General features: G+C 46.8%; 2 protein-coding genes across 3 annotated transcripts; both read right to left on the bottom strand.

Annotated features, from left to right (window-relative positions):
- Positions 1-1,496: 1,496 nt before the first annotated feature.
- tspan5a (tetraspanin 5a) lies at positions 1,497-10,111 on the bottom strand. Of its 2 annotated transcripts, XM_085153196.1 has the most exons (11): positions 9,770-10,111; positions 9,437-9,487; positions 8,888-9,034; positions 8,642-8,812; positions 8,200-8,325; positions 8,048-8,095; positions 7,658-7,774; positions 7,507-7,568; positions 6,027-6,136; positions 4,055-4,080; positions 1,497-3,965 (listed from the first exon to the last, which is right to left on the bottom strand). In XM_085153196.1, exons 1-9 carry the CDS (start codon positions 9,848-9,850, stop codon positions 6,064-6,066), a joined length of 876 nt encoding a protein of 291 aa, XP_085009322.1. In that variant the 5' UTR covers positions 9,851-10,111; the 3' UTR covers positions 1,497-3,965; positions 4,055-4,080; positions 6,027-6,063. The 2 variants fall into 2 exon arrangements, with proteins under 2 accessions (XP_085009322.1, XP_085009323.1); XM_085153197.1 differs by lacking the exon at positions 6,027-6,136 and having other exon boundaries at positions 9,770-10,110.
- Positions 10,112-10,219: 108 nt separating this feature from the next.
- On the bottom strand, positions 10,220-16,385 carry LOC146490488 (uncharacterized). Its single transcript, XM_085153199.1, has 2 exons — positions 15,974-16,385; positions 10,220-13,259 (listed from the first exon to the last, which is right to left on the bottom strand). The coding sequence occupies exons 1-2, from the start codon at positions 16,269-16,271 to the stop codon at positions 12,847-12,849; spliced, it is 711 nt and encodes a 236-aa protein (XP_085009325.1). The 5' UTR covers positions 16,272-16,385; the 3' UTR covers positions 10,220-12,846.
- Positions 16,386-16,450: the final 65 nt, after the last annotated feature.

The raw sequence follows: 16,450 nt of genomic DNA, 5'->3' as shown, positions 1-16,450 counted from the left end.
TGTCCCCGTGGTACTCGCCCCCTGTCCCCGTGGTACTGTCCCTGTGGTACTCGCCCCCTGTCCCCGTGGTACTGTCCCCGTGGTACTCGCCCCCTGTCCCCGTGGTACTCGCCCCCTGTCCCCGTTGTACTCGCCCCCTGTCCCCGTGGTACTCGCCCCCTGTCCCCGCGGTACTCGCCCCCTGTCCCCGCGGTACTCGCCCCCTGTCCCCGCGGTACTCGCCCCCTGTCCCCGTGGTACTCGCCCCCTGTCCCCGCGGTACTCGCCCCCTGTCCCCGTGGTACTCGCCCCCTGTCCCCGTGGTACTCACCTCCTGTCCCCGCGGTACTCGCCCCCTGTCCCCGCGGTACTCGCCCCCTGTCCCCGTGGTACTCACCTCCTGTCCCCGTGGTACTCGCCCCCTGTCCCCGTGGTACTCGCCCCCTGTCCCCGCGGTACTCGCCCCCTGTCCCCGCGGTACTCGCCCCCTGTCCCCGTGGTACTCGCCCCCTGTCCCCGCGGTACTCGCCCCCTGTCCCCGCGGTACTCGCCCCCTGTCCCCGTGGTACTCACCTCCTGTCCCCGCGGTACTCGCCCCCTGTCCCCGCGGTACTCGCCCCCTGTCCCCGTGGTACTCGCCCCCTGTCCCCGCGGTACTCGCCCCCTGTCCCCGTGGTACTCGCCCCCTGTCCCCGTGGTACTCACCTCCTCACACATACATGTGTAATAATACACATCATGGCGTTTATTCACAGTTACACTTGAATGAAAGGATGGAGAACAGGAGCCACTGTTACTGATACAAACTGAGAATCTTTGCTTGTCATTATGACAATCAGGCGCATGCAGAGATCCTCTGCACACAGTTGTCTTGTCCCTGTGTTAAATAAAACTGATTAGAAGCATCGATCTTCTGGAGCGCAGCAGCAGTGTCAGTCCAGAACAACTTCAGTATCTCCTCCGTGTCTGCCTGTAAGTGTTTCAAACAGGTTTGTATCCACATTTAACACAAAACCTCCTTCTTGCATATTTCCAAAGCACTCTGTCGATCCCAGAATCATCTGGAGGCTGACATGACACTTTGTCTCTAAGGAACACAAACACATGGCGTTGCTATAGCAATGATAAGGCCACATGACACTTTTCTGCTGTGGACACGTGGCACAGCTGTAGTTCCCCGTAACCTAAACACTGTTACAGACCTACAGAGGAACTACAGTCTTCTTTGTAGAAGAAACATCTTCCAAGTTCAGGATCTCTGACTTGTTCTAAAGCTCCTCCAGCCTCGTCTCGGCCATAACCTTTGGTTCTCCTGCTGACAGAGTCTCAGGATCTTCAACTAAGTGTTCTTCATGCTCAATCAAGGGTTCGACTCATTAGGCTGGAGCATGGATCTGCTTCATGAACACGTCTCTGGAATATCAGCAGTGACAGTCGGCACACTGACTCATGGGAAGTGCAGTTCATAAACATTTATTTACTAACCATAAATATGAACAACTCAGAGACGCACAATGCTCAGTAATGTCATCACCTTTATTAATATTAAAAGCAGTCCAACAGTTTGAGACAAAGACGTGAAAGGAGGCCGTTACAGTCCAGTGTCTGTGGCGTGTTCTGAGATCACCAGGAGGCATCGTCACGACCTCCAAACGTGTCGCTGCAGATTCAGTAGTACTGACAGGTTTAGAGTTAGAAAACCAAGTTCACTGTAAAATAGTTATTATCAAAAACATTACTGATCCCTTTGTGAGTAGAAAAGAACTCTGTGGAGCTCCGGGGGACACTTGATAACCACCGTGACGAGGAAAACAATGTAGTTAGCACATTAATACAAGTACATGCTGTGAGCCAATCAAATCACTTTAAATCAAGGAAACACGGAGCACATGAGCTCGTTTGGTGAACGTCTGTTTTCATTCAAGTGGAAAACGCTGGGTATGAAACAGGAGGATATTTTCACCGAACTTCACTCAGTGTTTACGTAAAGATGAGGAGTGAGACGGCGCATGACGTCACGTCGGGGACGAGACGATACGTGGCGTCACGTCGGGGACGAAATGGCGCGTGGCGTCGCGTCGGGGACGAGACGTGCGTAACGTCACGTCGGGGACGAAACGGCGCGTGGCGTCACGTCGGGAACGAGACTTGCGTAACGTTACGTCGGGGACGAGACGGCGTGTGACGTCGCGTCGGGACAAACCAACGAGTATAATCAGAGTGACACCTGAAAACAGCACAAGTGTAAAACATGCCTCGTTTATTCACTTGTGACGGAGCGAGGAACTGTCCAACAACACAAACTTTCTTTAAACGTCTCTGTCCTTCATCATTAGTTACTGTAACTGAACAGGTCGTTTTCATTGGTTTTAGAATCGTTTTCTTGTCTTTGTATCCAAAGCTGCGACTTCACTGAGCAACAGTATCAGGGTTTGTTTTGGGCGGAGTCACATGTAGCTTTGTTTGAGCCCAGCTGGAGCCTCAGATCAGCTGTTCTAGTTTGTGATGCAAACTGAAATGTGCTAACATTTTCTAAATAATTTTCCTTGTCTGTAGTTTCCACAGATGATATCAAACAGACAAAAACAAAGTGGTGTCACAGTTTTGAAATCTAAAGCTGAAAAGTGAAAGTTTGGGCTGCAGCCATGTTAGGAGCCACAGCTTATATAGACGAGAGGGTGGAGGCCAGTGTCAGCCAGTGCTGTTAGCTTCGTTAGTAGGATCCATAAAATAAACAGATAAAACACCAGAACTGTCTGCACCACACGGTAACCAACAACAACCATTCTAAAAGTGCGGGGTCAGGTTCAGTGCTACCTGTGCTGACGTACCTGTTAAAGATGCCACACCCACATTTCAGTTGTGCAGGTGCATGAGTTTACACGTGTTACAAATGTGTCTGTTCTCTGTCCCACAACGTAAATATGCTTTAAAACAGCGGGTACCCCAACCGACCATCGACCCGTGAGGCGTGGAGGGCTGCGAAAGTTGAGACTCGGGCGTGAAATTCATGGTTTTCAGAGTTTTTAATCAGTTTCTTCGCTAACTCAGTTTCCCTGGGTCTTTTCACGTGTGTTATGAATAAATCTTCTTTTTTCGGTACCGGTACTGGTTTTATTTTGTTGTGTTTATCCGCGACACCTTAAAGGCCGGTCCGTGAAAATATTGTCGGACATAAACCGGTCCATGGTGCAAAAAAGGTTGGAGACCGCTGTTTTAAAAATACTGTGCAGTTGGGTCCAGGGGAACTGGTTCCCTTTGAGCCGAGCAGCACTGAGAGAAGCTACAGCTGCTGCCTTTAAAAAGATCCAAGAAGATGAGAACAAATAATAAATCCTGCGGTTTCTGTTTTTCAAGTTCCAGGTCCGTCTGATCTCAACGAGCTCTAAGGTTCTTCACTAAAACTGATTTATATCTGAAACGAGCCGATTAAAGAATACTGAGGTGTCACACCAGAGCAGGGGTAGGGCAGTGGGAGTTTAGCTATCCACTGCAGTGCTTGCAGAGCTACAAGGTGGTGATGAAAGTGGCAGCAACATCCTCAAACACCATTCTTCAGTAGAGAATCAAGTCATTGAAGTGATCCCTTCTTTCATTCGTACTGTGTATTTCCAGCATGTTTAGCTGCTGTCAGTGCAGTATGCAAAGATATCCACAAACAGATTCCTCCCTACGGTGCTGCAGTCAACTTATGCAAAGGTACAGGAGCGAGTGGTTGAGTGTGAGGAGCTCGAGCCGCAGTCCTAACGATGGCTCGTAATGACTACAGTGAAAAATATCTAATATCAAAAACATTATCAAAACTTCTACTCTCTACGTGTAGCTATCAAACCTGGAGCACTGCGAATGCTAACAGTGCTCAGTCTTTGTACAGTAGTTACTCACAGTGTTTATATACAAGTCATTTCACATATTAGTGCCTTGGAACAAAGGTGCTGGTTCAGTGAAGGGATGGTGCCGTGATCAGGTCCCCGACGGTGCTGGAGCTGATCATGGGGAAGAAAGATAAAACATATTAGGGGTCACATCTGCTTTTATATCAACTGTGTAAGTTTGGTTGAGTTTAAGTGTTTACCTTAAACGCTGCATTAGGTAAAGAAACTGGAAAGGAAAAGACAGACAGAGGCGTTTAGTAACGACTCAGTGCCATCGTCACTAACAAGCCTGCTGTGGTGACAGGAGGCTGAGCGTGACACCACCAAGGATCTTCTGCAGGGTCATGGAAGACTTTGCAACAATCACAGGTTACGGCTTCGAAAGTGCCCGAACTCTGACCGCTGACCATGACTGCATCTCTCATGTACAGTAGTATCATTTCACTCAGTACTGCTAAAGACTCCTGAATGAGGATGTTATTCAGTAACAGACAACTGATCCTTATGAGTTTGACTGGACGCTGACAAACAGGGTCCAGTCAAACATGAACAGCATGTTTACTCGACATGTTTGAGTTACACCTGTACCTGATGTAACCTCTAATCTGTTTTACCTGAAATGATGCGTTTACATCGACTGCTCACAGCACAATAAAACACCTGCACTTAGACTTTACACGGGCTTCCAGTTCATTTCAGCATTGGTCTGAACATCTTAGTGCTTATGTTGAAGGCCCTGCATTGTGCTGGACCCTGACAGCCTGCTTTGTTCCTGCAGGTCAAACAGCTGTTTCTGCTGCAAACAAACGTTTTTATTAATGTTCCTGGACTATTGTTGATCGTTATTTCATCTTTTTTCTTCAGTTTCTGTTGGTTTGAACTCTTTTCCATCATGTTATGGATGTCACAGGCAGCATAACATTTCCACGGCCTCTCCAGACCCTTTTTGCGTCTTTCACATATGCTCAGGGTGAATCTATGAAAAGCACAGGGCCCCACTGGTGGACCTGCCAGTTCTGGTATTCTATGGCAAAGGCCAATCAGAGTCCACTGGAGGCCGCCCTCATGAAGTCTGTTGTTTGGTCAGAGACATTAAACAGTGGCCAGTTAGAGGTCATCCTGTTCCTCGTTGCATAAAGCAAATACTGGTCCTGCTGATGGTTTACGGACGTACAGTCCTCTGTCTACTACTGCAGACTATGCTAGGAGACAGCAAACAGTACTGACGTGATGCTATACTCTGATTAAACATCAGCTGCTGTGCTACCACACAGTAAATACATTAGTGTAGTTTGACCTTTGACCTCAGGTTTGCAGAATGTTGTGGGCACAACACTGACCACAACCTAACATTAGCTTTGGTAGCATTCAGATGCAGCTACAGGGTTTGTGCAGTTTAACACAACAGGAGCCACGTTTGGAGAAAGTTTGCTGTGACTGTGCCGCTAACAGCACATGTGCATCATGTCAGATTATTCATGCTTCACTTTCAATTACTGTAGCCAAACATGCTAGCTGTTAGCTAGTTCCTGCATTCTGTTTTTTCAGGTTGTTTGGCATGTGGATTCCTGCGTTTCTGTTCATCGTGGCGTCGTTATGTGTGTGATCAAAATCATATCAGTATTTCATTTCTAACTGTGGCACTTTAAAACCAGGACAGATCGTCGCTAACGCGTTGCTAACTACAGCTAGCTAACACCGCTACACTAAAACAACAGGACATGCTGCATGGAGAGCAAAGAGAGCCAGGCTTTGGTTTGAAATACAGCGTGTGCATCGTGGGACAGGCGTACGTGCTCAGGTGACGTGCTAACAAAGCTTTAATATGCTAGCTGCTGGTGGGGTTGTTTCCATACACGCACATCAGTTTGTAGTAATTAGTAGCAGTTCGGTGTTAATACGAAAGTGAATTCATTCATTTTAATTAAAGAATTATTAATTTAATAATTTTTTTTTTTTTAATAAAAATGTATTTGTTTAAATACACATTTCTTTTTAAATAATAATAATAATCATGAGTTTGTGGCACATTCTTGCTTCCACACAACACTGTTAGGGTCACATGACACTGTTGGGGTCACATGACTACCCCACAGCTGCACCTTAAACAGCACACAGATCACACAGCAAAGCTCAAGAGAAGAAGTCTCCACATGGATCCATCACACCCACCGGTGACAAACACACATGCGGTGTGTGTGCGAGTGTCTCACGAGTAGTAAGCCGACGCTTTCTTGCTGGAGTACGGTGGGAGGCGGCGCATGTAGAGAGGGGGGGGCACCCTGATGAAGCATGGAGGAGGAAGAATGAGTGTGATGATGAAGCTCAGTAAGCCTTGTCCCTAAACAAACTGAATGAACTTGATTCATGTGTCAGAGCTGCAGGATAAAACTGTGACGTTAAAACTCAAAACAAACAGGTGTTCCAGCAGACAGGAGAGTTTGTGTGGATGCAGGTTTGTTATGTAGGATCCTAATGAATAAATGTTGCTCTTTAATTCAGACTGCAGCCGTAAGCTGTGCTGATGTTTGCTGACTGTTACACTAATACAACAGCTTTTACTGCAGAACATTTAAACGATTTACGAATGTTTTTGATGATCATTTGCTGCAAAGTAAACTGTGAAAAAGGGCGTTTTGTACCCAGTGTGTCCAAGTCCACATTTATCTGACTCACAAAACCGGAGCACAAAGTCCTGAGAACAGCAGTCCACTTCAGTACCCTGCTCAGTGAGTCTGACCTCTGACCTCCACTCTTTCAAACAGCAACAGCAATCAAAGTGCAGCGTGAACCCTCCATGAGGTCGCCTAGCTCTGTGCGAGTGTTTAACACCTCCCAGAGGTACGTTTGCATTTCTACTGAGGCTGAACCATCAAACATCTGTACGGTCACATGATGTTTACAGACAAATGTCATTATGGTTGGTTATTGTTAAATATTAAGACCTGAGAGTATTTTACACAGCAAAAAGAGACGCTCTCCATCAGTGCGTTTAACAAACCAGTTATGGTAACCAGTACAATCCCAGTAACAGTGATTGGATATAACGAGCTGAGACAGGCGTCTGTCAGGAGTAAAGATGGAGACGTGCGGTCGTCCTCGCCATCAGGAAACATTACATCACACAGCAGGGAGCCTCGTGGACAGCTCGCTGTGTCTCCAGGTCAAAGCAGCAAAGTGGGAAAACTTCAGACTGTGGAGGTTTGGACACTAAACATGTGGCACATCAGCACATGACGCCACAGCGAGCAGCTGCGGTCCTCGTCCTACCACAGTGGGAGTGGCAGCTGCTCGCCTGCCGTCTCAGACTGTAGTTAAAGGATGGAGGACGGGTTTTCTTTGCTGCGATTAAATGAAACGAGTCTTTGTTCTTTATAAAGCTGCTCTGCTGTCAGATTGTTGTGTTCTGTTATTATTCACATTTTGTCCCAAAACTGGGAAAACTGTCTCCCAGTACTGACGGATGTGTGGACACGTACTGGCCACAGCAGCTGTCTGCAAATCGTTTCATTTACTGGTACAGAAGATGTTGCACAGTGGATCCAGCAGAGGGCGCTCTGACTGCTCGTATTGCTATGAGTTAATAACAAAGCCGTGTCAGTGTGGCTCGAGCTGCCGATCAGTGAAACGTGTGTGTGCAGCGGTTTCTCACCAGCTCGCCCGCACCGCCTCGATGTCGCTCACCAAGTTTTGAGCCAAACAAATGCCAAAAATCTGCGGATGAGAAACAAGAAGAGTTGGAAACCCGAAGGACCCGAGAGCACGACGCGTTCGCTCGACACCCGAAGGCGCGCGGCACCGACCTGCAGCAGCGCTACGCCGATGAAGATCCCCGCCACCAGCGTGAGGTTGTCCTGCAGCCACTTCTCAAACTGGGGCACGCAGCCTTTAACGTTGATGTAGTCCTTCTGCTCGGAGTCCTGCGTGCACACAAACACGTTTCAAATATTCATGTCCCGGGGTTCTGATCATGACAGGAACAGAAAGGACCTGTAACAATGTAACACATTTAGTTTTATTATGATTCAATCTGCTGACCTCGAACAAGAGGTCAGAGGTCATATAAGACATATTTTAAATCTTAATATGATACCTTCTATATGTTGTTATGAGGCCAATAAATCATTACGATGACCCAACTCTGCCCCCCCTCACTGGTTTACCAGTTACTTACTGGTTTACCAGTTACTTACTGGTTTGGCTCGTATGTCGTAGCCACACTGAGTGTTGATCACGTCCTCCTGAAAGCGAGAAACAATCCTCGGTTTAGCCGTGAGCTGATCAGCTGACCACACCGCTGACAAACAAACGCCAACATCACTAACGACGTGTGAGGAAGTCGTACCGCTGGGTCCTTGGTGCAGCAGGAGAAGGGAACGCCGCACTTTTCCCGACTGGGATTTCCGTCAGTGCAGTTAAAATAGATGTTCAGGTTCCAGTCGTCTGCTCCGAAAGCACCGCAGCACTCCCACTGCAGCCGGGCACAAACACTCCTGTTAATAGGACTCCACACGATCAGCACGCGCTTTGAGGCGGTCCAAGGACGGATACGCAGAAAGAAACGGCCACTATTCCTTAAATGATCCAGTTCATGTCAAACACAAACTTTCACCACAATGAAACCGTCCAGCACATAGACTGCACCGCAGCTTTACAGCTTCATGGACACGCCACGTGTGTTAGCATGCAGCCGTGACGCGGACGCTGTTACAACGATACCAACACCAGTATGATCATGCATGACGATGACGATGGTGTGATAACGTCTGTCCCGCGTGAGTACTTACATATTCCTGAGTGAAATCGATGAGGTTCTGCAGATCGATGTCGTCCCGATACGCCCGGATGTTGTTGTTGATGAACAGGTTGAGCTGGTCTTTAATCCAGTCCTTAAAGACGAACGCCAGAACTCCCGTTGTTAGCTCCAGGAAGAAGATGATTCCAAGGAACACCGAGAACTACGACAGAAGAAGCAGACGCTCGTCACGCTGAAGCCTGCTGATGTTGATGCGTGAGAATGACTTGGAACATACAAACTTCAGGAGAAACGTGTTTTCCCGCAGCGCTCCGATGCATCCGGCAAAGCCCAGGATGAACATAACCCCCCCAACCACCATGAAGAGCCAGACCGGGTCCAGACCCCCCAGGTCTGTGATAGATGAGATGTTGGACAGGACCCCCTGCAGAGGACAGACGCAGCACTCGGTCTGAGGCGGTTTGATCAACAGCGCCACAAATAAATGCATGAACTAGTTTTTCACTAGTTTTTGAAGTGTGGATGCTGTCACATGACCGTGGGAAACCCTCAGCTGCTCAGCTGTGACGCAGACTTTAGTAAAGTTCACATGAAAATCAAGTATATCAAACAAAACGAACACACGTGTGTGGACAATGACTGACGGTTCATTAAATGAATGGTTTTGATTGGAGGTCACCTGACTTTGCTTTGATATGGCTGTCCACGCTGCAGGACAGGAGCGTGGGTTTCTGTGCTGCTCACAGGAGTCACGCACGCGTCCATCACACTGGAACAGCTGACGTCTCAGGCAGTGTAATGACGTTGTTGTCACGTGTGCACTTACCTTCTCGCTCCACGCCCACAGTCCGATTCCCACTAAGGCCATGCCCAGCAGCTGCAAGACACGGACCACATCTCATTAAGGTGAAGATGCACGCGAACACAATCACATGACGTCACTGACTCGGTGTTATTTAAAGGTTTCTCGTGTGTCGCTCAGCAACAATAAGCAGCGTGTGTGTGCGTGTCCATCACACGCAGGCCCTCAGCTGTCACTAAAGCCGATTAGCTGTGCTGTGGACTAAGCTGCAGCAGGAACGCTCACGTTACTCTGAGTAACGGATCGATGCTTCCCCCGTTACTGATAAAAACACGTCACCCACGCACAGCTGCTCACCCAGAACAGGATGTTGAATCCGAAGATGAAGTATTTGATGCAGCAGCTGACTTCGTGGCCTTTGTAATGATTCCCCGACATGATCGTGGGTGCGGAGGAGACGCGGCCTGCTGCTGCTTCACGGGGTTCGTGCCGTGCGGGAGGGAACAGCTTCAGCGCTCCGTGGACGCATGTCACCGTGGGCTTCCGGGCCGCACAGAGGCCATGGCACACGGACGGATGTGACCCGCTAACACGAAGGAAACACGGATAGGAAACGAACAGCGGCCCTGATCTACGCCGGACAAGTGCAGCGCATCTCCGCCGCTCCCGACGAACGAAGGCGGCAGGGGGCGGGGCCAGTGCGACGGAGAGTCGGCGGTGATTGGTTAGAACGACACAAAAGGCAGGACAGTCTACCAATAGGATCCAAGGAACGCTGATGTACTTCCGTGTCGTTATTCCAGCGATCATTCCAGATCAAACATAGTTTGGAAAATTCTCTTTAATGTGTTTAATGAAGAAACTGTCCCGAGGTTACACGGAGAAGCCTTAAAGAGCGCGCGGACAGGAAGCACTTCACCAGTGTCAGACCCACGGAACCAGATCAAAGTTTATGACATTCATGTTTGGAGAAAAACGACACATACATTTATACACAGTATAAATCTCATTGTTCAAATGCTGCAGCTTTCCTTTCTCTCGAGGAGCCCCACAGCAGCTCATACGCTGCAGCAAAACTATAATTATAGTCAAATGAATGTTTTGCTGCAGTCACTGAGTCTGTGGAGGGAAACACGGGGCTCTGTTCCGCGTGGACACGTCCAGTTAAAACAGCTCGTGAATAAATAAAAACATGTTTCTGGTTGATTTTCAGATTCATGTGAATCTGCTGTGATTGGTTGGGGAGAGAGAAGGAAGACAGGATAAAGACATGCTGTGGAAGAGAGACAGAGGTTAATAACAGATATGATTCAATGCAGAGAGGTCTGTTAATACATAGTGAGTGAGAAAGGTGACTGGAAAGGAAAAACTCAATGCATCATGGGAATCCCCTGGCAGCCTACATCTATTGCAGCATAACTAAGGGAGGATTCAGGGTCACCTGGTCCAGCCCTAACTATATGCTTTAGCAAAAAGAAAAGTTTTAAGCCTGATCTTAAAAGTAGAGATAGTGTCTGTCTCCCGAATCCAAACTGGAAGCTGGTTCCACAGAAGAGGGGCCTGAAAACTGAAGGCTCTGCCTCCCATTCTACTTTTAAATACTCTAGGAACAACAAGTAGGCCTGCAGAGCGAGAGCGAAGTGCTCTAATAGGGTGATATGGTACTACAAGGTCATTAAGATAAGATGGGGCCTGATTATTTAAGACCTTGTATGTGAGGAGCAGGATTTTGAATTCTGGATTTAACAGGAAGCCAAAGCAGGAGAAATATGCTCTCTCTTTCTAGTCCCTGTCAGGACTCTTGCTGCAGCATTTTGGATTAACTGAAGGCTTTTCAGTGAGTTTTTTGGACATCCTGATAATAATGAATTGCAGTAGTCCAGCCTGGAAGTAATAAATGCATGAACTAGTTTTTCAGCGTCACTCTGAGACAGGATATTTCTAACTTTAGAGATGTTGCACAAATGGAAGAACGCAGTCTTACATATTTGTTTAATATGTGCGTTGAAGGACATATCCTGGTCAAAAATGACTCCAAGGTTCCTCACAGTGTTACTGGAGGCCAAGGTAATGCCATCCAGAGTAAGAATCTGGTTAGATACCATATTTCTAAGCTTTTCAGCGCCGAGTACAATGACCTCAGTTTTATCTGAGTTAAGAAGCAGAAAGTTAGTGGCCATCCAAGTCTTTATGTCTTTAAGACATTCCTGCAGTTTAACTCATTGGTGTGTGTTATCTGGCTTCATGGACAGATAGAGCTGGGTGTCATCTGCATAGCAGTGAAAATGTATGCTATGTCTTCTAATGATGCTGCCTAGGGGAAGCATGTATAATGTAAACAGAATTGGTCCTAGCACTGAACCCTGTGGAACTCCATAATTAACCTCAGTGTGTGAAGAGGACTCTCCATTTACATGCACAAATTGGAGTCTATTAGATAGATATGATACAAACCACTGCAGTGCAATACCTGTAATACCTGCCTGTCCTGGTCCTGAGTCTGACGACTCGGTGTTTTGTGTTTCTTTATATTATTCTGTTATATCTTTCGTTAAGGTTTGCTCTTTAGTTTTCCCAGTTTAGGTTTACTCAGTTCAGTTTTTCGTTGTCTATTTACCACCCCCATAAAGCTTCCTCACATCAGAGGAGCCACACAGCTCCTCCTACGAGCCGTGACAATGCTGGTACATCTCTCTCTGTTCCCGATGTGTTGTTTCTGTTCTGTTAAAGTGAGTTTCAAATCTCTCCAATGATCTGTCGTCAGCCTTAAAACGTTTCATTTCCTTTCGTGTATATCAAGGAAGAATGTGTACACATATTGTTTCCTCACACACATTTTCCCTTTGACTAGTTCCTTTAACATGTTCACTGGTTTTTCATTATGGTAACCACAGTCAGCAGAAACCAAGCACAGCCACAGTTCATTCTTTACGCTGAGGGTTTATTTCAGTTCAGTTTCAAGAGAGGTTAAAGGTCAAAGCAACAAAGGATAGAAGTGATGTAATAGGCAGAAGAACATTTAGGAACAGTCGTTTGATGTGAGGCGTGAGCGGCAGAGGATCTGTGCGAGTGTAAAGACAGTAAACAGTAACAGCTTTACACCACAGAGCTCCACCTGCTGACGTAGCAGCTCCGCTGACACAGAACAGCCGCCTGCAGACAGCTGCTGATGTTTACATCATCCTCTGATGTAGGCGACAGTGTCAGCTCCCTCATACTGATTCAGCACACGAGCTGTTCCCCGGGGAATAACTACATGTGCATTATTAATATTAAACAGTCTTACAAAAACAAAATGCAAATTTACCTAAAAATCTCTGAGCACAATTTAACCTCAGGAATGTTCCAAAGTTCCGCCTCAGTGTTGCCGTGCTCCTACGTGTCTGTGATGTGTGAAGTAGCTTTAAAGCCATAAGTGGGCGGCACCGCCTACACTAGACTGATGTTAGAGCGCGAGGGTGTGCCTGGTAGAGCACCAGTAAGGGTTCGCTCAGAGAGCCTCTGTGCAGGCAGTACAGACTCTGTGTCAGGGCTTCGTGGAGCACCAGACTCCCGCTCTCGTCCGTGTAGCGCAGCTGGAAGCCCAGAGCCTCCACGGGCTTCACAGTCAGCACGGCAGACACATCGAAGACGTCGTAGCCAGACGGCGGCCGCTGGTCCAGGGCCAGCTGTCTCTCCTCCAGGACGGGGCGTTCGTCCAGACGTCCTCGTGAAGCGATGACGCCGTGCAGAGTGACGGACACGCTGAGCGGCTGAGGATGGAGGGCTTTCCTGAACAGGACCAGCTCTGCACCCGTCATGAAGGGGCTCAAGCTGGTGATGTTGAACCAGATCCATCCCTGTGGGCCTGCAAAGCATCAAATACAGAGTGTGTTAGAAGCACTCACACAGCTCCACCCGTGCAAAGGCTCAGAATCAATGAAATGTATTCTTCAAAGATAATTATAAATATGCACCAAAGGTTCATTCATTTGAAGAATTAAAAACAAAATAGAAAAATCAGCAGTGGATCAGGCGAGTCAGCACTGCATGTCGTCTTTTTTCTCTTTGCAGCACTTTGCAGCACTTTGCAGCAGCAGCGATGAGCAGATTTCAGTGGACGGATTAAAACATCTGAAGATCGTTCTGTCTGCATGTGACGACATTTGAAAGAGCAGAGAAACTAAAGGAAACACTATCATAGGACATGACAGTGACGAGAGGGACCATACAGGAACAGGAAGTCCGAACTCAAGGCCAAACATGCAACGTCAGGGTTTCTCGTGAATAATAAGACTTTTGTTGCTGCAGCAGAAAGAAGATGCAGAGGTTACTGCATGACACACATCGGTGATGCAAATTTAAAACACACCTTAAGTGAAATATAGCAAAGTTCAAACTGTTCTGATAATGCAGGGATGTTGCTGTGACTCACAAAGTGTCTGCTTACTTTTATTTGTCCTCTAAAAAGCATCAAAAACATCGACTAATGTATCGAAAATCAATGCAGATGATAAAAGCTTCTGATCCACTCGTCTGCTCGTTACCAGCCAAGGAGCTGATGCGCTTATTGTAGTTTGTTAAAACATTTCTGTTCCTGTTCTGGTCCAGTTGGACTCCAGCTCCAGATGTTACCTGTCAATGTCCAGCTGTGTTCAGCTGGAGCACAGCTATAAGCTAATGTTCACATTTAAAGTGACCAAAGCTACAAAGCTGTCCTGTAGCCACGCTGATGATGATGAGTTCACATAACTATACTGAGCTGTGGGCGGTACTGTTGTTTCTAGTGGAGTGAGGAGGATGAAGAGGAGGGAGAGGATGGTACAGAACAGTTTGCTGTGGCTTTGTGTGGCCTCCAGCAGCACACATGGATATGAACAGCATGGCTGCCACTACGCTCATGAAACAGGGACACATGAAGCTCTGAGTGAGTCTGCACGACTATAGTACCAGTTTGTTGTGCTACAGGTCTGTGGAGCGGCAGTGGGATTTTCCAGTGTCTGTGCTGAACAGAGATGGGCAGTAACGCGTAACGCGTTACTGTAATCCGATTACTTTTTTCAAGTAACGAGTAAAGTAAGGGATTACTATGGCAAAAACGGTAATTAGATTACCGTTACTTTCCCGTAGGAACGCTGCGTTACTGCGTTACTAAAACCGTGATTTTTTGCGAGAATGTCTCATGACAGTGACGTAAGCGAGTGCGACGTTCGTGACAACAGCTGTGTGCAGATCAACAATGGATCATATATCGAGTGCAGGAGAGAGTATGAGCGTGCAGCGTTTAAAGCGTGGAAGTACTGACCTTACTTTGAGTTTGATTCCATAAAAAGTGACAAAAACATTAGTGTCCGTTGTGCGTGGGAAGAAAACTTCTTTTTACAGCGAAAAAACCCCTAAACTTCCAAACAAGCACCGAGTAGCTACGACGTAATGGGAAACTCACAGAGAAACTCGCGGATTCTTCCACTGACCGCTGCACACCTGCACCAGGGTAAACCTCCGCCTACCCCACTCCTGCTTTACAGGTGAAAATAGAGCAACAGGACCGCTAGTCTTTGACTTTATTTATTTTCTGCTGTGTTTTACTTGCATCTATTTGAAAGAGTGAGTGTGAACACACAAAATATTTTATTTTATGTGCTGGAATGTGCAGAAAATAGGTTTAAATATTAAACTAATTTCTTCCAGTCAGAGAATGTTGCAGATAATTAAATGTTTGCTTGATGCATAAAGTTAAAAGATTAAAACTAATAAAACAAGTTTTAAAAAGAGACTTTTCCATTTGATTACATTTTGTATGATGATTATGTAGAAAAAGTAGAATTGGGCTGAAAGATCTATCGCTTTATCACCTATTCAGGTTGTAAATCGTGTTTTTAAAAAGTAACTAAGTAACTAAGTGATTAATTACTTTTGAAAATAAGTAATCAGTAAAGTAACGGGATTACTTTTTGGGGGAGGTAATCAGTAATTAGTTACTGATTACTTTTTTCAAGTAACTTGACCAACACTGGTGCTGAATAATGCTACTTCAGCTGATTCGCTGAACTGTGAGATTAACAGACTGAAATAATGTGCATGTTTCTCATTTTAGCTGCTTTGGCACAAATGGTGCTTTAACCTGTTGATAACTAAAGATTCCACCTTAAAACTGCTGGATTGGATCTCTGATTATTCTTAAACGCTACAATATCCAACTAATAAAGCTGCTTTTGAAGGTAACATTTTAATGTTGACTTGAGGTTTGCACGTGTGAAAGGGACTGACTGCATTTCATTAATATTAATTACTGCAAGCACGACACTGTGATTGGCAGCAGAACCCTTACAGCTCATGTGTTGTCAGATGGACGTGCAGGCAGGACCTTGAAGCCCTGCACGGCCATGTTTGTGGCCACAGTCGCTCTGCAAGTTTTCCAAATGCTCATGAAACATATGAACCCTTACATGACACCATGTTCCAGTTCCTCATGCACACACGGGGAACTTGCTGTTTTCTTGCTTTACTGCAGATCACGGTCTCTGATTACATCGTTATTGTCAAAGCAACATGTAAAGGATTACTATTTGAAATCCTTACCGCTGACACTCCGAAACCCCTGCACCAGCGTCCCGTCTGATTTCCCCAAATCCTGCACCTCCAGCGAGTCCAGGTTCTGGTAGATCTTCCTCATGTAAGGATGTGGTTTAGCATGGTGGCTTGCTGACACTTTGTTGATATGCAGCATTTCCAGAATAGCTTTGTCGAGCTCCTGCTCATCCTCCGCGTTTCTCTGCTGATCCATCAACAACAAGCCCGTCACAGAGCACAGCAGGAGGAAACCCAGCGCCACATCCCAAACCTCCAAACGTATTCGTCCGGCCATTCTCACTTTCATTGTTTCCACCTTTATCCGAGAGGGGCAGATATCAGCACTTCTGCTGCGCTGCTGCAGACAGTCCACCCGGCAGCGTGACAGTGTGTGCAGGAACCCCAGGAGCTGTCAGAGCTTAGTGAACCTGAGGAATGCTACTTCCCCTCCAAAATACCTTCACATGGAGTTTAATGAAGCACGGT

This window comes from Neolamprologus multifasciatus, unplaced genomic scaffold (genome assembly GCF_963576455.1).
Source record: "Neolamprologus multifasciatus unplaced genomic scaffold, fNeoMul1.2 chr03_unloc_2, whole genome shotgun sequence".
Lineage (NCBI taxonomy): Eukaryota > Metazoa > Chordata > Actinopteri > Cichliformes > Cichlidae > Neolamprologus > Neolamprologus multifasciatus.
This window is presented reverse-complemented; position numbering and strand designations above follow the sequence as displayed.

What these genes read in the sequence shown, in the direction of transcription:
- tspan5a (XM_085153196.1), bottom strand. Translation starts at nt 9,850, where the DNA reads ATGTCGGGGAATCATTACAAAGGCCACGAAGTCAGCTGCTGCATCAAA. An exon ending in TCGATTTCACTCAGGAATAT is followed by an intron (nt 8,326 to 8,641) that starts GTAAGTACTCAC and finishes GCCCGGCTGCAG; the next exon opens with TGGGAGTGCTGCGGTGCTTT. An exon ending in GAGGCGGTGCGGGCGAGCTG is followed by an intron (nt 6,137 to 7,506) that starts GTGAGAAACCGC and finishes ATGCTTCATCAG; the next exon opens with GGTGCCCCCCCCTCTCTACA.
- LOC146490488 (XM_085153199.1), bottom strand. Translation starts at nt 16,271, where the DNA reads ATGAAAGTGAGAATGGCCGGACGAATACGTTTGGAGGTTTGGGATGTG. An exon ending in GGGGTTTCGGAGTGTCAGCG is followed by an intron (nt 13,260 to 15,973) that starts GTAAGGATTTCA and finishes GATGCTTTGCAG; the next exon opens with GCCCACAGGGATGGATCTGG.